At 44.5% G+C, this 20524-nt stretch overlaps 1 protein-coding gene across 1 annotated transcript; it reads left to right on the plus strand.

Moving 5' to 3' along the window:
• The first annotated feature begins 482 nt into the window (after nucleotides 1–482).
• LOC100274448 (putative serine peptidase S28 family protein) lies at nucleotides 483–4523 on the plus strand. Its single transcript, NM_001148807.1, has 10 exons — nucleotides 483–1110; nucleotides 1710–1890; nucleotides 2013–2146; nucleotides 2787–2899; nucleotides 3156–3279; nucleotides 3358–3513; nucleotides 3594–3746; nucleotides 3852–3931; nucleotides 4067–4116; nucleotides 4222–4523. Exons 1-10 carry the CDS (start codon nucleotides 610–612, stop codon nucleotides 4356–4358), a joined length of 1629 nt encoding a protein of 542 aa, NP_001142279.1. The 5' UTR covers nucleotides 483–609; the 3' UTR covers nucleotides 4359–4523.
• Nucleotides 4524–20524: the final 16001 nt, after the last annotated feature.

The raw sequence follows: 20524 nt of genomic DNA on the forward strand, positions 1-20524 counted from the left end.
TGTGAGCGCTAGCCGGCCTGTCTGTCTGGATGTCTTGTATGTCTTCACATGAAACGGGGATTGATTATTCAAATGTATACGGAGAGGACCATGTCAGAAACATATTGCGGGTTTTGGATTTCGGTCGGAGTATCATCTTTGAGCTGAGCAGTTCGTGCGTCGCTGTTCTAAGCCTTTGTGCCCTTTTGCTGTTATAGATGAGAGGTCGGGATCATTGGCAGCGGTGGTGTGGGCCAATCCTCTGCCCATGGCTCCGCGGACGCCGCGCCATGCTGGAGCACTTTGGTTCTGTGGTAGTGCTACACCCTAAACCCTTTTAGAAAAAGCAAGGCGCAAAGCATACCTACATACATACGCATGGAATCATTTCGATTTGAAGGCGGCGGTTGACAGCCGTTTTCGTGCATAAGACCGTCCGTCCGCAAACAAAGCTAGTTGCCACACCAAAGACCAAACTTGGCTCGTGTCGTGTCTCAGTGTCTGCCACCGAGACAAAAATCGTCGTCAGAAATTTAACGACGCATATTCGTCTGACTGACCCGCCCGTGCGCCTTCCTCCCGCCTCCCCTTCCACCACCAAGAGTGACGACAGAGAGACAGACAGAGAGAATGGCGGCGCCAGATGCCCGGCCCTCGTCAGCCGGTCCACCGCCGGCCCGCTCCCTCCTCCTGCCTCTCCTGCTCGTGCTCCTCCTCGCGGCCTACTCGCTCCCAGCCGACTCAGCAGCGCGCCCGTCCTCCAACTCCAACCCACGGCCTGCCTTCACGCCGCCGCTGCTGAAGCGCCACCAGCTGCGGCGCCCGAGCAGCAGCAGCGCCGAGCTCGTCGCCGGGCCCGCCAACGCGTCGACCAAGCCCTTCACGGCGCACTACTTCCCGCAGCTGCTCGACCACTTCGCCTTCACGCCCAACGCGTCCACGGTCTTCCGCCACAAGTACCTCCTCAACGACACCTTCTGGCGCCGGCCCGGCGCCGGCGCCGGCGACGACGGCCCCGGCCCGCTGTTCGTGTACACGGGCAACGAGGGCGACATCGAGTGGTTCGCCACCAACACCGGGTTCATGTTCGACATCGCGCCCACGTTCGGCGCCCTCCTCGTCTTCATCGAGGTACGTATATATATACCAGTAAGTAAGTAATCGTGGTTGCTTGCTTACTCCGGATGAGCTGGAGCGGCCGGCTCCTCCACTCCACGGGAGCCGGAGGAGAAGAATCCTATATATACCTCCTACCAGAAGAGACCGTAGCATAGAAACTCGCGTAATCTTAGATGAATTAGCCACCATGGGCATGCAATTTTCTTCGCGAGCGTTTTGAGCTGCCGGTCCAATGATGTCTGAAACTCTGAATGCTATCAAGATACTAACACAAGTCAAACCAACGGGGGAAAAAAAAATCTTCTGCTCCACATCTACCCAAGACTAACGTTTCGCTGTCGGTATCACTGACCGACATGTTCTTTGCTGACGCTGACGTTGCTTTGTCGCAAACTCGCATCGCATATACAAGGAGCTAGCTGGAAGAAGAGGAGAGGAAAGAAAGAAACGTCGCAGAAAAAGAAAGGGTGAAAAATCACAGCTAGCTGCATCACTCGACCACTAGTTTCCCAGCTTGTCTGAAACCTACCGCGCGCGCGCTTGCCTCTGGCTCTGCCACCACTGACGAAACCGTTTCTTTCTTCCATTGCCTGTCTGCCACCGACGAACAGCACCGGTTCTACGGGGAGTCGAAGCCGTTCGGGAACGACTCGTACAGGTCGGCCGAGACGCTGGGCTACCTCACGTCCACGCAGGCGCTGGCCGACTTCGCCGTCGTCATCAGGGGCCTGAAGCGGGACCTCGGCGCCGAGGCCGCTCCCGTCGTCGTCTTCGGCGGCTCCTACGGCGGAAGTAAGTCGTCGGCCGTCGAGCATGTGCTGCTTGTACAGTTGTACGACTACAAGGGGAACATGACAAGCAGCAGGTTGTGTGCTCCACTGATGATGCTTCATGCTCGTTGTTTTCGTTTGCAGTGCTGGCTTCCTGGTTCAGGCTCAAGTACCCCCACGTCGCCATTGGTGCCCTAGCTTCCTCCGCGCCGATCCTGCAGTTCGACCACATAACGCCGTGGAGCAGCTTCTACGACGCCGTCTCGCAGGACTTCAAGGTAACAAAATTATGGAGCACTTCAGTGTCATCAGTGGCAGCTTCCAAACCCCACAGCTTCTGACCTGTGTTGCCCAGCTCTGCTTGCCGGTGTGGGCTCTGAACCAATATCATGTAGTAAGGACACATCGGTTAGCATGTCTTTCAGGGGTCTGGAGGACCAGTGAGCGCTCAGCGTTTTCAGTTGGTTAGCTGCACCTGCAATTTGACACCTTCCTCCTCACTTGTCCCTGCACTGCTCACGAACAGCAAAACTAATTCTATGATTGAAATGGTAGTACATGCAAATAATGCAATGCAGCTGGACCAGGTCCTCACGAGCCAAGACTGACAGTGACAGTTCAGTGTGTTATTATAACCTCGACTGCCATACTTAACCTGTGCCTTTATTAGAACTGATCAGGCTCTCAATGTTACTAGCAACAGGTGCTTGAAAATCTCGCCTCGGTCGACTTGAAAACTCGCATTGCGGTTCAGAGAACTCTTCTTTTGTTCTCAAACACCTGAGTGCTTTTCTAAATAAAAAAAGAAGAAGAAGAGGAGGAAGAGCTTGAGATGTTTGCAGCAAAGTACCATTTCTCTGTCACACTGAAGCTTGAGACTTTGACTGACAGTAGCTTGCGACCGATCGATGCTTGCAGTCCGAGAGCTCCAACTGCTTCGGTGTCATCAGGGCAGCCTGGGACGTCCTGGATGAGAGGGGGGCCACAGACAAAGGGCTCCTGGACCTCAGCAAACTCTTCAGAGCCTGCAAGTAAGCTCGTCAAGCTGAACTAGTACTTGGTTTCATAGATACTGCCTGCGAGTGATGCTTGATTAATGGGTTGCGTCGCGTCGCGTGGAGTGAACATTTAGGCAAGAAACGAGATGACTTGCAAGTTGCAGGCAGTAATCAAGGCATTGATAAGAACAAAAAAACAGTACATCATGCGTGTTTAATCATCATTACAAGAATACCTTAAATACAGTACGGCTCAAATTGTTTTTTTTGTTACTCCTCAAAATTTCAGGACTGTGAAGTACGCTTATTCAATCCGGAACTGGCTGTGGACAGCATTCACCTACACTGCCATGGTGGACTACCCGACCCCAGCCAACTTCCTGGAGAACCTGCCTGCCTACCCAGTCAAGGAGGTTGTCCATTTGTCTGCAAAAGTGAACCTGGACTCCAGCTCTACCGATCATGAAGCTTTCGCGTGAAAACATCTGCAGATGTGCAAGACCATCGACGCGTTCCCCGCGGGCGCAGACGTCCTGGAGAAGGCGTTCGCGGCGGCGAGCCTGTACTACAACTACACGGGAGACCAGGCCTGCAACAAGATAGAGGACGGAGACGACCCGCACGGCCTCGATGGCTGGCAATGGCAGGTAAAACCTGAGACTGAGACACAAAGTAGATCAATGCCAGTGAACGGTGGCAGCAGTCAGCGATGAGATTGTGCGTGCAGGCCTGCACAGAGATGATCATGCCCATGACGATCTCCAACGAGAGCATGTTCCCGCCGTCCGCCTTCAGCTACGACGACAGGTCCGACGAGTGTTTCCAGAGCTGGGGGGTTCGGCCGAGGCCGCACTGGATCACCACTGAGTACGGTGGATATGTAGGTGTCGTTTCAGAATTCCATCCACAGTCTGTAGTAATGAGGATGTATGAAGTGAACTGAAACGCTCGTCGATCTGGTGCTTCGTCGCACAATTTGCCGCAGAAAATCGATAAGGTGCTCAAGAGGTTCGGCAGCAACATCATCTTCTCCAACGGAATGCGAGACCCATGGAGCCGTGGCGGGTAGGTCTACCTGACTGACCATTTCTTTTTCATTGCCCATCATTCATCGTGATAGTTGATGGTTGAAGTCTTCTGGATACATACACGCGCTGGAGTATGTATCTGTAACGCCTTTCTCCCTTGTGTTGCGACCAGGGTGCTCAAGAACATCTCGTCCAGCATCATCGCCCTTGTTACAGAGAAAGGTGAGCAACAGATTCCAGAAAAAAAATGTGAGATGTAGTACCAACCTTTTTTTCCCCTCTCTTTCCGATTCACTCATCAGCAGCTGTTTGTCACGGTGTGGTCAGGTGCCCATCATTTAGACTTGAGGTCTTCAACGAAGGGTGATCCAGACTGGCTCATAGAACAGAGGAGGCAAGAGGTTGAGATCATTCAGGGATGGATTGATCAGTATCATCAGGACATGGCGGAAACATCTTCCTGAAGACAGGGCAAGTCAGTATTCTTCTTCTTACACATGGTGGAAACAGGGCGTGTATCATCAGGACATGGCGGAAACATCTTCATGAAAACAGGACACCTTCCTGTTACGGTCATGTTTGGATCCATGGAAAAAAATAAAGGACAAAAAATCAATAATTTACACACTAAACATCAGAAATTGCTGAATCTTACACAAAGCAGGCCCCTTTGTGAATTAGTAAGGGGTGGTGCAGGTGCTGGGACTTCAATCCGCGCCAGAGCAGTGATCGACTGATCTCGCAGGCCTCTGGCCAGCGGACCAAGGCAGTCTTGAGTCTTGACTCAGTTTCTGTTTTTTTTAACTGTATTGTTTCTTCTTTTGTTCTCGGCAAGGAACAGTCTTGACATTTTTCTCTGTTTTATGCATGTAGATTAGGGCTGGGTATCCATATTTCGAGAAAATAATAGTAATTGCATGGCTATCCAACATATAATCGAAACTTAGACCCATCTAACTTCACCTGGTTTATGATCCCAAGGAACTAAGAAAAGATCACCAAGAACAACTAGGTTATTCTGTACGCAAAAAATAAAAAATGTCCAAATTCATATTTTTTTTGACAGAGGGGATAACCCCTTGTTTCATTACGAAATAGAAAAAGACATAAGTTCTTACAAGACCATAGGAACACCCAGAAATTTAAAGCCGACAAGGCACACAACTATCAGCTACGAAGGACCAGAACCTGACCGAACCAAACTACTAGTAGCAGCACAGATACAACACATAGCTGACCAAAACAAAGTTCGCACAGATCAAACAAGAACAGCAAGCAACGTTCTAGCCCATAGTTTCTTGTAGCCTGGCGCTACCGGGGAGGGGAAATATAGCGAACACATTGTTGATGAACCAAAATAGCCAGATAACAAACATAATTTTTCATTGGATTCGTCTGTCAACTGGCTTCCAACCACGAGTTTTGCTGTAGATCTCACACGCCATCCTTCTGATTTTGAGGCTTCCTTGCTCCACCAGTTTTCTTGCCTTCTTTTTTTGACGAATAGCCCAAGTATCAAGCCAATAGCAACAAGAGAAAATCACATTAGTCGGATCATCAATTCGGTCAGTTCCAAAGCAACAATCATTGCGATATCGCCAGATCGCCCAAATGACAGCTCCACATCCAAATAGGACTAGATTTTTTTCAGTCTTGTTAAAACTGTTAATCCAAGTACCAAACAGATCATCCACATTGTTAGGAATAAAAATTAAGCCAAGAGCTGAGTAGACTATTCTCCAAGTAAATCTAGCAACCGAGCACTGAAAAAACAAATGGTCTATGGATTCTGAAAATCCACAAAAGGTACAGTCCAGATTGCCCTTCCACTTTTTTTTTGAACAAATTATCCTTGGTTAAAATCTTTTTATGCATAACAAACCACAAAAAGCTTTGATTTTATGTGGGAGTCTAGTCTTCCACAGGAAACTAGAAGACAAAGGAATCTGAGAGCATTTGATTTCTTTATAAAAAGAATTAACAGAGAAACCTTTGTTATCCAGAAGCCAAACTGATTTATCCTCCTCAGAAATATCGGTATTATTACATTGTGTAATAAGATTGTTATAATCAACTTCTAAAGCACCATAAATCCTTCTCCTGAAATTCACAACTCTAAAATCAGAAGAAAAAGCTTTTTCCACTGTGATATCTTTATCATAAGCAATATCAAACAAACTAGCATATTTAGAAGACAGAGGTTCTAAATCACACCAAATATTGTGCCAGCAGCTGGTGTTACTGCCATTGCCAACCTTCTTTTTACAATATTTGTAAAAATTATCCCTAATATCCAAAATACCTTTCCAAAAGTGAGAATCACTTTGTCTTTTTTTCAATGAAATAATAGGCCTTCCTTTAACATATTTATGTCTGATAATAGTCTGCCAAAGACCATTCATATTTTCCAACTTCCAAAGCCATTTGGCGAGAAGCGCCTCATTCATCTTGTGTAAATCCAAGACCCCAAGTCCACCATGACCTCTCGGAGAACAAACCATATTCCAGTCAGCTAGGTGGTATTTCTTTTTAGCTTGACCACCTTGCCAAAGAAGCCTTTTTCTAAAGAGATCCATTTTCTTCACTATGTTCTTGGGAGCTTTATACATCGAGAGCATGTATAATGGGACATTGGTAAGGCTGCTATTAATCAAGACTAACCGACCACCCAAACTAAGGAATTTTCCTTGCCAAGCCCCCATTTTATTTTCAACTTTCTCTACTGTGGGTAACCACAAGGACTTGCAAAGTTTTGTCATCAATCAGAACTCTCAAATATTTCATTGGAAGACAATTAGAAGGGCATGTAAAAATGTCAGCATACCAGATTTCCTTATCAACAACTTCACCTAAACAGAAAATTTCACTTTTATGAAAATTAATCTTGAGACCAGACATCTGTTCAAATAAGCAAAGAATAAACTTAAGATTTCTGGCTCCCTCCAGATCATCTTGGAGCAAAAAATGGTATCATCAGCATATTGCAAACAACAACAACCATTAGGAATTATATGAGGAATGAGCCCTCTGATAATACCTTCATCCTTGGCCTTATGAACCATACAAGCAAGCCCATCAGTAGCAATATTAAAAAGCAAGGGGGAGAAAGGGCCACCTTGTCTGACACCTTTGTGGGTGGTAAAATAGGGACCACTCTGTCATTTGTCTTGATGGCCACTTTACCACCCCTAACAGTTCTCATAACCCAGTCACACCATTTGTCGCCGAAGCCTTTTTTAATCATCATATGATGAAGAAAGTTCCAATTCACCTTGTCATAAGATTTCTCAAAATCCACCTTAAAAATCACCCACTCCGCTTCTTCCTTTTCACCTCATGAATAATCTCATGGAGAGATACCACTCCATCCATGATGTATTTACCTTTGATAAAACCATACTGAAAATCACTAATCACCTTATTGATACAACTGGCCAATCTGTTGGTCAGAACTTTGGTAATAATCTTGTAACACACATTAAGCAAGCAAATAGGTCTGAACGCTTTAATGTCAATAACATTAAGAACTTTGGGAATAAGAGTCACCATTCCAAAATTAAGTCTCTCAATGTTAAGAGCGCCACCATGAAAATCTTGAAAGAGGTTAAACAGATCATTTTTAATCGTGTCCCAAAACTCCTGAAAAAATTCAACTGGGATGCTATCAGGCCCATGAGCTCTATTATGTTTCATAGAAAACACCACCTCTCTAATTTCCTCCATGTCAAACGGTCTGGTCAAGTAATCTTTGTCAGTATCATCCAACAGATTTTGGTAAAAAGAAGTCGCCAAATGATTTATTTCATCTTCCTCCTGAGCAACTTTGTCTTCATGAGTAAGAGTCATAATTTTAAGCTTCCTTCTCTTACACTTGGCTAGTAAATGAAAATATCTTGAATTTTCATCGCCATCCAAAATGAATTTATCGCGAGCTCTCTGTTTGAGCTTAATTCCCTCCTCATGAACTAATTTTTTGAGAGTCAATTCCAGGTCAAGCTTCTCCATCCTGTCATTCTCCGATAGACCAACCACTTCACTGATATTGTCAAAGATATCTATTTTTCCATCAATTCTCGTTTCATTTTTTGTATTGCCCTTCAATATTAATATTCCAACCTTTGAGCATTTGTTTCAAACGTTTAATTTTCGTTTTCCAAATGTCAATACTACCTTTAGCCTTCACTGGAGTACACCAATTGTCTATCACTTTTTTTGTGAAAATCTGGCCTAGCCTTCCAACATAATTCATATTTGAAAACTCTACTGTCAGTCGGGATAACATCCGTTTGGATGCACAGAGGAACATGGTCAGAAAAGGATCTATTCAGACCACGAACATTAATATTGTTATAAGCAAGATCCCACTCAGGACTAGCCAGGAATCTATCCAACTTTTCAAAAGTAGGGTCAATCCTATTATTAGACCAAGTGAACAACCTGTTGTTCAAGTCAAACTCCACAAGACCATTCTGCTCAATGATACTGTTAAAGAGGGAGCTCCACTTATTTACACCACCCGGTTTGTTCTTCTATTCTGCTTTTCTTATAATATTAAAATCACCTCCAACAAGCAAAGGAGCACGACTTCTCGAGCAAAAGGACGAAAGCTCACACAAGAACCTACATTTGTTCTCCTTCTGAGCAGCACCATACACGTTGACAAAGTTCCAGATGAGGTTTTTCTCTCTATGAAAAATCAAGGTACGAATCATGAATTCACCAATTTCGTTTTCACGCACATCAAACACATCAGTATTAAAACCTACTAATAAACCACCAGATCTGCCATTAGGCGGGGCAAAAAACCAAGCAAAAGGCTTACTACCAGCCAGCGAAGCCAGCCAGGAATCACTAAAATGACTCTTTTGGGTTTCTTGCAGACCAATAAAGTCAACTTTCTCATCCCTAATGAGTTCTTTCAGAAACTGAGCTTTAGAACTATTCCCTAAACCCTGACAATTCCAAATGAGGCCTATCATCAGAAAGGGTCTGGAGGGAAACCAAAATTCTCTGCTTTCCTCTTTTTATTAGGTGTACACCTAAATTTGGGGGAAGCTTTCTTTTTTTGCTGTTTCTTACGATGTTTGATTTTTCTCCCTTTTCTAAGGACCATAACATCCAAGAGATCATAATCAATATCTTTTTCAGAATCAACATGGACACTACTATCCACTTCATCTAAATCGTCACCAAATGGTTCCTCACTTCTTTTATTTCCACATGACTGAATAGCCAGAATCTTTCTGGACATTTCTAAATCTCTTATCAGGTCAAGATTAGCCATAGCAGAGGAATCAGAAGGGCTCAAACAAACTCCTAGCCTATTGGAAATATCAAACAAATCTTCATTACTAGCACTAAGTAAAGAGAAGGAATTATTGTTCATACCTTTGTTGATGAAGGCATCTTTAGCTTCAGCTCTAGAAATAGCCTTGTCCGCCACCTTAATGTCATCATTCTTCTCAAGTCTTGAGCTCTTTCTTATACCTTCAGAGGTAGACACCAGGATCTCACTTGACTTTTTTCCCACCGGATCCTGCTTTTCTTCCTTAGTTAAGGGAATTGAAACCACCTCACCCACTTTAGCTTGAAAGTCAGTATGCATTTCCTCCACATCTTTTGCAAATTCTTCTAATTCTTGAGAACTCAACAGGTCATATTCATTGGGGTCAAAATCAACTTTCTCATCACTAAGATCTTCCAATCTCATAGCATCACCTGATATATCTTTAGAACTTTCCATGAAAGCTTCAGAATTTTTAAGGTAATCTTTGCCTTGGGAGGAGGTCTCTCCCACCCTAAGATTAGGTATTGGATCTTCATCACAGCCTTCATCATCATTTCTGGGTTTTTTCCCAGATTTGTCAAACACCGGATCATTTATCCCATGGATATCGACAGAAGCTCTCTTACCCAGATTAATTGTTTCATCATTCCATCCTTCATCACTAATGGATTCAATTCTGAAATAGATGTCATATAAAAAAGGTTTCACGGCCACTTCTACAACTGGCGGGATCATAGCCACACTCTTAATGTGGACTTTAAAACGCACAATATCCTCGGAATCCAAAGACATAAGATCAACTTCCTCAACAGCACCAATCATGGAACCAATCTCACAGATTGACTGGTAATTTTGTAATTCTTCAGGGACATTCTCAGCAACTATCCATGCAGTATGCAACCTAGATTTAGGTTTGACACGAGAACTCCACAGGACAACTGCAATCTTAGCACCAGACATCTTCATCTTAAGTTCAGGAAAGCTCATCATCTCATCAAGACGTTCTTGAGAGGCGAATTGCATTAAAAAACCAGAGTGGCACTTTGTAGCCTTCCACGTTTTACCCTAGGGAAAATGGAAACCAAAGTCTTTCGCCAAATCTTCAGTAGACACTAAGCCCTCAATCACCTTAACCAATCCGATGAAAACCCTCTTTGGTTTTTTGGATATAGGTTTAGTAAAGTGAGAGAGATAGAACCCTAGACCATCAGCTGCCATACCTACTATGGGCATATTCGGTTTGCTCTGTTTTGGTAGCACACATCTTGCTGTAACATGAGTATCCTTGCGACATATATCACACCATAAAGCATTGAAACAATTTCTAGCATGATGCCCTTCAACCCCACATTTTTGGCAAAAAGCGGGAGGAGCAGGTTCAATCTCTTTCTTCAAAGAAGATGGAGATAAGATGGGATTACCTGATTGAATGCCATCTCCAGAGGAAGAAGACATCAATCCATCATGGGGGTCATATTTTCCAGTCTGCGGATTCAATCTCCAACTCAGATTGCGGTTACGATTCCAAGATTGGGAGCCTTGGGCAGAATCTTTTTGTCCCCAACGATCCCAAGAGGGATTGGGGATGTTCTTGTTCTTCGGATCCATCCCGCCGAGATTCTTGCTACTTCGGACAACTCCCGACCCCAACCGAGGCCACTCTTCTTCAGACACCGGTGGGCGCAAGGAAGTTACGCACCAACCACCATGGAAACTAGATCGAGAGGAGACATGGAGCGACCAAAGACGCGAGAGGAAGGCGGCGCAGTGAGGGAAAGAGTGCGAACCCACAAAGTCGAGAGAAAACCCTAACCTGGACTTGGAAACCGCAGAGTCAGGAGTCGCGACAGGAGGAAGAACCCGCGACGAATGGGCTAGGGTTGGAACAAGCGGCGTAACCCCCTGACTCCATCTAGACCAAGAAACCGGAGAAGCGAAACGAGCAGGCGCGTGATTACCTTGGGCCGCAAAGCAAGCTGTAGACGACGGCCCACCGGAGTCAGCATGGGACGCACCATGCGCTACAGGGACGGGGACGCGCGGGGAAGAAGGAGCCTCGGCCCAGGGAGCTTTTCGCCCTTTCTTTTTCACCATCCGCCCGCCTCCTCGTTTCCCAAAGCTGCAAATTATTTTATGTTGGTATTCGAACCAAAGATTGTATATATCGTGTTAGCACGGAAGGTAGACCCACACCTCCCTCCAAACTTAATCACACCAAGTTGAAACCTACAACAGATGCAAGAGCTTATCCACTAAAGGCTTGTTCGGTTATTTTCAGTCCATATGGATTGGAGGGGATTGATATAGATTGTGAGATATTTTGACTTACTAGAGATTGAAACCCCCTCAATCCATATGGATTGGTGTAGAACCAAACAAGCCCTAAAGTGGAGACCCGCTCCTAGGCCCTAGCTAGCCTACTTCAAACATCACAATTTTGCACATACAACGCACAAGAACCATGCATTTGTCACAAGATGGGAAAACATAAATAGATAAACATCTTCCTCCCATTAAATTTACGTCACCGAGCAAACTCCATGTTCCCATTGAAGAAAGCATCATTATTGTTCAGCAAATCCTGTTGTGAGAAACAGAAGTTGAGTTAGATTAACCTCACTTATGTAACTCATAAATTTCACATGTAAAGCCCATTGTGAAATAAGAAGACATGAAAATGGTAAAAAGATCTTATTAGTTTAACCCAATCAGCCAAAAAGGCATGTATATCATCAAAATGGTTCCATTCTGTACCTCGCTTGTTCCTGTGTCAAGTTCATTGGTGCTGTCCACTTGATCACCGACAGGATGTGGATTAATCTTGCCATCTTTAGGGTGTTTGCCACTGCAACCCCACCATTCAACATCTGGGCTGGTATGAGATAGTTGTCAATCCGCTCTTCCCTTGTCGCCATTGAGAGTTCATTGTTGTTACTTTTGATCACCAACGATCAGAGGGTGAACGAGAGTCAATAAAAATTCTTTGTTCAAGAAGAATCTTAGCTTTTTTACCAAATTAGAATCCAAACCCCAAAAACATCAAATCTCACAAAAGTGGATATTCTTGAGTGATAACCAAGGAACACAGTGGAACACCCACCACGACGGAAACCAAGAGTACAAGCGAAATACTCGGAAACCCAAAAATGAAACTCTCAACATCAATCAATATAAAGCAAGAGCTTCCAAACAAATCACACCTAAACCAATAGGTGGTTTGATGATTTAGAAAAGTTCCTAGGCAACCTAGAAACCCACTAGGAACCAATGGATCGAGAAACAAACAGTATATTTAACTATCTACATTGTGAACTAGAGTAGAGTCTTAGACTAGGAGTTTTTAGGTAACTTCAATTCTCCCTATCGTGGCTCAACAATGATCCTTCACAGCTATGCGATGTACAAAACTACTAATATATATTTGTTATGGATTTTAGGTAGAAGAGAGCTAAATAGGGTCGGCTCAATCATTTGCTATCCTCAAAGCAGATAGTTAAGATGAACTTGGAGATCGCAAAGCAGAGGAATCAGATATTTCTATCACTTTTACCAAATATGTTTCAGAAAAATGACAAAATACTGGTGTCACCAAAATTTGGCGATGAAACTGGAGTACTGCACACACACACACACAAAATGGCCACAATTTGGCAGCCAGCAGAACAGATGAAAACCATTATCTTGGGATTGAAGACAGGCCGGTGAAAACTTTAGCTCCTATTTGCACATGTTTTTGACTAAATAACAACTATAGCAAGCAGTGCACCTCTGAAATATCGCTAAACTGTTGATAACAGGAGTTGTTTTTTGCTTGCTTTGAAATGATGCCTCAATATTTTTTAAAACGAAATACAGTGGAAGATACACAAAAGTACAATTTGGTGGAATGAAACTTAATGATTTTGGAAGACCACGAAGATCTCAGTTTGCTTTCCTATTCACTTTGAGGTAGGGAAGTGCACCCGTCACATTGTCGTAGTCACTCTTGTTGACTTGGACCTGAAATAAATATAGCAGTGTGATTTAATAAAAAATGTTGTTGTAACAAAAATGTCAAGTTCAAACAGCTAATGAAATTGCCAGTTTCAAGGATGCATTTAAAATGACCAGCAACTTTATGGGCAGATGTTAATGATTTCTTCTGTCACAAAAAAAGAGAAATTTCGCTTCACTCCATGGGTGCTAATGCCAATATCAGCTCCTAGGTGTCTGTGTGAAGCAGCACATCAGACTATGAGGATGAATGTGTGAAGGTTTGGAAAGACTGGTCTTAATCTGAAAAAATTACACCTCTCCAATATGACCCGGTTCACCTAAGAAAGCAATTAAGTACGCACTAACTTAAGTGCATATTAGTGGGAAATCAGGATTATATAAGAATGACATCACCAAATTTTACAACAGCACAAGTCCTGAGACCCTTACATTTTTTATGCATTTGAATTTGAAAGTTAGTAACAGAACACATAAATGGAAGAACACAATGTCTAATTCATGGGCACTGGGCAGTAATCCCCCAACATATTAGCTGACCAACAATAATGTAGTAAAATTATTATAAGTATTTATAGGTTGCTATACGGTTAACACCCACCCCACCCCACCCACTTTTTCTCAAAATATGGCATGCCTATATTTCCTACTCAAAAATAGCAGCGGTTTCTTTATGTGTACAAGTAAACCGGTTCATTTTCATAAACAAATGTTATATAAGGACCATGATAATAGTCTATGAGCTTTGACAAGATCAATCGTAGCCAAAAGCTTTTCATGCCATCTATTGGCCCACACACATTTGAGGATCGAGGAACAGACTGAGCTTCCTAATGAGTAAGTAGGCACCGAGATGCCAGTAAAGTAACAAATGATGTTGGATCTTTTATGGGTTTGGCCCATTTATTGAATAAACTCTAAGGTGTGTAATGGTGAAGAATACCAATAGTACCACATTGGAAGTCCAAGGGTCTTTTGGCTTGACTTATATGATGGGATTTATTCTACTTAACTTGAGAAGTCAAGAAATGGACAAGGGCGTGCCACACGCGCGCGCGCCGCTGCCGCCGGGCGTGGCGTGGCGTGGCGTGGCAGGCAGGCGTGGTGCGGTTGTGTTAATTTTTAGCACTCACTAACCGCGTTAACCTTTCAGTTGCCTGTCTCTTCGTCAGCCGAGTGACCCTTCTCCTTCAGCTGGCCGACTCATGGCATGACTCGGCGAGAGCTGACCGACTCTTGGCGTGACTCGGCGACCTTTCTCCTTCAGCTTCCCTCTGCGAGAGGTTAAATAGAGGAGCACCCCTGTCACTCGGTACACGCGAAAAACCACTTTCAGAATTACAGTCCAGCCGTCGAGTGAGGGTATTTCCATCTCGTGACTCTGCGCGCACAGAGAAGCGAGATGGTAGGTGCCTCCGGAGCCCTTGCCGTTCGAGACCCTGCTCGGGGGATCGGCAATTAGGTTTTTGGGGAGCGTCTACGCGACTGCCCAACGTCCGTCGTTGTCTTCATCGCTGACGACATGACTAGTGAAGTTGGACAAGGATCCAGATCCTCGGAGCGCATGGAAGAGTATGATCAATTCATCTCCTTACTGTTTTTCATTCTGCAAATTATATATGTTCATTCCTGCTGTTTTATATATAGCCATAAATTTATTCAATCTGATTTGTCGTATTATATCATGACATGTCTGATGCCTGATCATACTGGTAATATGATAAATCTATTTGTCTTAATTTTACAGTCATGCTGTTTATGTTGCCATCTATTTACTTTTAGTTGTTCCATAATAATACATATTCCATGTTTATATCCTTATTATATCTATATGATTCATATGCTTTATGTTCTCTTGATCTACAATATGGATATATTTGAGATAGTGATTTCTATGATTAAACATATTTTATATGTCATCATCATAATGTTAATTTATGGAATTAAAATAATATGGAAAATGTCTATATTTCTAACAAATGAAGCACCCCAGAATCCCAGATCATATCCGCAAAACAAAATGTCGCCTTGCATTTCGCCTTTCCAATTTCCAGGAACCTTTATCACAATAAAACTATTAAGCAATAAAAATACGAGAGCACATTGTGCTATTGACATCAACGTTCCACATTAGCATCTAATTCACGGAGACGGATTGGCCGTGATTTCGATTTAGAGCTATACAAACGAAACGACCTCTGAGACATAATAAGCAACTGAACAAAATTTGAGCAACACTACAGTGGACGAACAGAAGAATACCATCTTGGAGAGCCTCTTCTTGCGCTTGGTGTTTTTCTTGGCGAGCAAGTGCTGCTTCTCGGCGCACCGGCGCACGATCTTACCCCTCCCCGTTACCCGGAACCGCTTTGCTGCCCCTCCCCGTTACCCGGAACCGCTTCGCCGACGCCTTGACGACGCACATAACCGAACAGAGACACGAATCAGCAAAAGGCACCACCCAATGACTCGCAGGAACCAAACACGGGCAAGCAGGAAAGTACCTTGTGCGTCTTCATCTTGTACCCTGTTAGGAGGCTACAGGTTGGGGATTAATGAGCTGTCAGTGAGCTGTTAGTTAACTGCGCTGTCAGGGGTTAATGAGTTGTCAGTGAGCTGTTAGTAACTGCCAGAAAGATTAGGTGTCAGCAAGCCGTGATTTGGGCCTGTTAATCGGTCTTGTAAGGTCTTGTTCGGTTATTCCCAATACACATGGATTAGATGAGATTGTAAAAAATTAAGAAGAAGTTTGACCCGAGCCCGAGCCCGAGCTCGAGTCGGTAGGCTTGTCATCCTTCGGCTCGTTGAAGATAGACTCCTTCTCGTTGTTGTTGACCACCATCCCCTTTCCCTTAGGATCCATCTCTTCGGGCGATTAGTCCCTTCTTGAAGAGAACGGCTCCGATACCAATTGAGAGCACCTAGAGGGGGGGTGAATAGGTGATCCTGTGAAACTTAAACTTAATGCCACAAAAAACTTGGTTAAGCGTTAGCACACTAATTGCCAAGTGGCAAGAAAGGAGTTTCAACAAAACACAATAACCAAAAAGATATCAATCACAGAGATGGCACAGTGGTTATCCCGTGGTTCGGCCAAGACCAACGCTTGCCTACTCCACGTTGTGGCGTCCCAACGGACGAGGGTTGCAATCAACCCCTTTCAAGCAGTCCAAAGACCCACTTGAATACCACAGTGTTTTGCTTTGCTTTTCTTAATCCCGTTTGCGAGGAATCTCCACAACTTGGAGCCTCTCGCCCTTACACTTGAAGTTCACAAAGAATCACGAAGCAAGAGAGGGATTAGCAACTCACACAAGACACTAAGATCACAGCAAATACGCACACACAAGACCCAGACTTAAGCTCAAATGACTATCACACTAGAACGGAGCTCAAATCACTATAATGTCGAACAAGTGCGCAAGAATGATGTGTGAGTGATCAACAATGCTCAAAGGATGCTTCGTATCTTCCTCCATGCGCCTAGGGGTCCCTTTTATAGCCCCAAGGCAGCTAGGAGCCGTTGAGAGCATTCTAGGAAGGCTGATCTTGCCTTCTGTCGACTGGCGCACCGGACAGTCCGGTGCACACCGGACACTGTCCGTTGCCCGATTTCCTTCCAAAAGTGGCGCAGTCGACCGTTGCCAGCCTGAGAGCCGTTGGCACACCGAACATGTCCGGTGCCCCCTTCTAGCCGTTGGCTCGGCCACGTGTCCCGCGCAGATCGCGCGGCCGACCGTTGGCTCACCGGACAGTCCGGTGCACACCGGACAGTCCGGTGATTTATAGCCGTACGTCGCCGATGAATTCCCGAGAGCGGCCAGTTCGCTCGAGCCAGCCTGGCGCACCGGACATTGTCCGGTGCACCACCGGACAGTCCGGTGCTCCCGGACTGAGCAGAGTCTTGGCTGCTCGAGCCAAGACAATTTCCAATTAGATTTTTTCCTGTTTCCAGCACTTAGACACAATACATTAGTCCATAAAACAATGTACTAAGTCTGAGAAACATACCTTTATCCTTGATTCGTACTTTGTCCACCATTTTACACTTAGGCACTTGTGTTGGACACTAAATCACCAAAATACTTAGAAATGGCCCAAGGGCTCATTTCCCTTTCAATCTCCCCCTTTTTGGTGATTTATGCCAACACAACATAAAGCAGGTAGAACAAGTACAAAATCAATTCAAATAAGAACTCAAAATTGTTTTGATTCAATTTTGACATATATGGATCATCCTTTGCCACCACTTGGTTTGTTTTTGCAAATCAAACTCAAATCTCTATCTCTAAGTCAAACATACTTGTTAAAACATGAAGAGAGTCATTACAAGAGAAATTGATTCAAGATTTCAAAAACTCCCCTTTTTCCCATAATCAACATTTCTCCCCACAAGAAGCCAACTTTTGACAAGGGAGACAATAAAAGAGTTTTGATAAACCAAAAGCTCTATTCTACTATTTTCAAAATCTCTATTCTACTATTTTCAAAATCTCTCAAGTGGTAGCTGATCCATTTATCGCTTTGGCCTTTATTTTCTCCCCCTTTGGCATCAAGCACCAAAACGGGATCAATCTTGGCCCTTTAACCCCATTGCCTCACCAAAATCTTCAACTAAGAGCAAATAGGCAATAAGAGTATAAAGATGAACTTGGAGAAGTTACTCTTTTCATCGGAGTGCAGTGGAAGTCTTGCATGGTCCAAGTCCACCTTTTCCCTTTCAATCCTCCTTTGAGGCTAAAACAAACTCAAGCACATGGTTAGTCTCAAAAGGGTCAAGTTGTAACACACCTCCCCCAAAATATGTGCATCACTTGCACAAGGACTTGTGAGATCCGGGGAGTGCTTGTACAACTTGAGCACCACAATAAGCAACAAAATGCAGAAGGAACATGATCAAAGGCATAAACACATGTATGCTACAATTCAATCCAAGTTCCGCGAATCTAAGACATTTAGCTCACTACGCAGCCTGCAAAAGGTCTTCTCATCTAGAGGCTTGGTAAAGATATCGGCTAGCTGGTTCTCGGTGCTAACATGAAACACTTCGATATCTCCCTTTTGCTGGTGGTCTCTCAAAAAGTGATGCCGGATGTCTATGTGCTTTGTGCGGCTGTGCTCAACAGGATTTTCCGCCATGCGGATAGCACTCTCATTATCACATAGGAGTGGGACTTTGCTCAGATTGTAGCCAAAGTCCCTGAGGGTTTGCCTCATCCAAAGTAGTTACGCGCAACACTGTCCTGCGGCAACATACTCGGCCTCAACGGTGGATAGGGCAACGGAAGTTTGTTTCTTAGAATTCCATGACACCAGGGACCTTCCTAAGAATTGGCACGTCCCCGATGTACTCTTCCTATCGACCTTACATCCAGCATAGTCGGAATCTGAATATCCAAGCAGGTCAAAGGTAGACCCCTTTGGATACCAGATCCCGAAGCAAGGCGTAGCCACTAAATATCTAAGAATTCGCTTCACCGCCACTAAGTGACATTCCTTAGGATCGGATTGAAATCTAGCACACATGCATACGCTAAGCATAATGTCCGGTCTACTAGCACATAAATAAAGTAAAGACCCTATCATGGACCGGTATGACTTTTGATCAACGGACTTACCTCCTTTGTTGAGGTCGGTGTGTCCGTCAGTCCCCATCGGAGTCTTTGCGGGCTTGGCGTCCTTCATCCCAAACCGCTTTAGCAAGTCTTGCGTGTACTTCGTTTGGGAGATGAAGATGCCGTCCTTGAGTTGCTTCACTTGGAACCCAAGGAAGTAGTTCAACTCGCCCATCATCGACATCTCGAATTTCTGCATCATCACCCTGCTAAACTCTTCACAAGACTTTTGGTTAGTAGAACCAAATATTATGTCATCGACATAAATTTGGCACACAAACAAATCACCATCGCAAGTCTTAGTGAAAAGAGTTGGATCGGCTTTCCCAACCTTGAAAGCATTATCAATTAAAAAATCTCTAAGGCATTCATACCATGCTCTTGGGGCTTGCTTAAGTCCATAGAGCGCCTTAGAGAGCTTACACACGTGGTCGGGGTACCGTTCATCCTCGAAGCCAGGGGGTTGCTCAACGTACACCTCCTCCTTGATTGGTCCGTTGAGGAAGGCGCTCTTCACATCCATTTGGAACAACCAGAAAGAATGGTGAGCGACATATGCTAGCAAGATACGAATGGATTCTAGCCTAGCCACAGGAGCAAAAGTCTCCTCAAAGTCCAAACCTGCGACTTGGGCATAACCTTTTGCCACAAGTTGGGCCTTGTTTCTTGTCACCACCCCATGCTCGTCTTGTTTGTTGCGGAACACCCACTTGGTTCCCACAACATTTTGCTTAGAACGAGGCACCAATGTCCAAACTTCATTCCTCTTGAAGTTGTTGAGCTCCTCCTGCATGGCCAACACCCAGTCCGGATCTAGCAAGGCCTCTTCTACCCTGAAAGGCTCAATAGAAGAGACAAAAGAGTAATGCTCACAAAAATTAACTAATCGAGATCGAGTAGTTACTCCCTTGCTGATATCACCCAAAATTTGGTCGACAGGATGATCCCTTTGAATCGTCGCTCGAACTTGGGTTGGAGGTGCCGGTTGCGCTTCTTCCTCCATCACATGATCATCTTGTGCTCCCCCTTGATCACACGCCTCCTTTTGATGAACTTGTTCATCATCTTGAGTTGGGGGATGCACCATCGTTGAGGAAGACGACTGATCTTGCTCTTTTTGTTCCAGTGGCCTCACATCTCCAATCGCCATGGTGCGCATTGCGGCCGTTGGAACGTCTTCTTCATCTATATCATCAAGATCAACAAATTGCTCTCTTGGAGAGCCATTAGTCTCATCAAATACAACGTTGCTAGAGACTTCAATCAAACCCGATGATTTGTTGAAGACCCTATACACCTTTGTATTTGAGTCATAACCTAACAAAAACCCTTCTATGGCTTTGGGAGCAAATTTGGAATTCCTACCCTTCTTCACTAGAATGTAGCATTTACTCCCAAAAACTCGAAAATACGAAACATTTGGTTTGTTACCGGTTAGTAGCTCATACGACGTCTTCTTGAGGAGGCGATGAAAGTAGACCCTATTGATGGCATGGCAAGTCGTGTTCACGGCTTCCGACCAAAAGCACTCGGGGGTCATGAACTCTCCAAGCATAGTCCTCGCCATATCGATGAGCGTCCTGTTCTTCCTCTCTACCACACCATTTTGCTGAGGTGTGTAGGGAGCGGAGAACTCGTGCTTGATCCCCTCCTCCTCAAGGAACTCCTCCACTTGAAGATTCTTGAATTCGGACCCGTTGTCGCTCCTTATCTTTTTCACTTTGAGCTCAAACTC

Source organism: Zea mays, chromosome 6 (assembly GCF_902167145.1).
Source record: "Zea mays cultivar B73 chromosome 6, Zm-B73-REFERENCE-NAM-5.0, whole genome shotgun sequence".
Taxonomy (NCBI): domain Eukaryota; kingdom Viridiplantae; phylum Streptophyta; class Magnoliopsida; order Poales; family Poaceae; genus Zea; species Zea mays.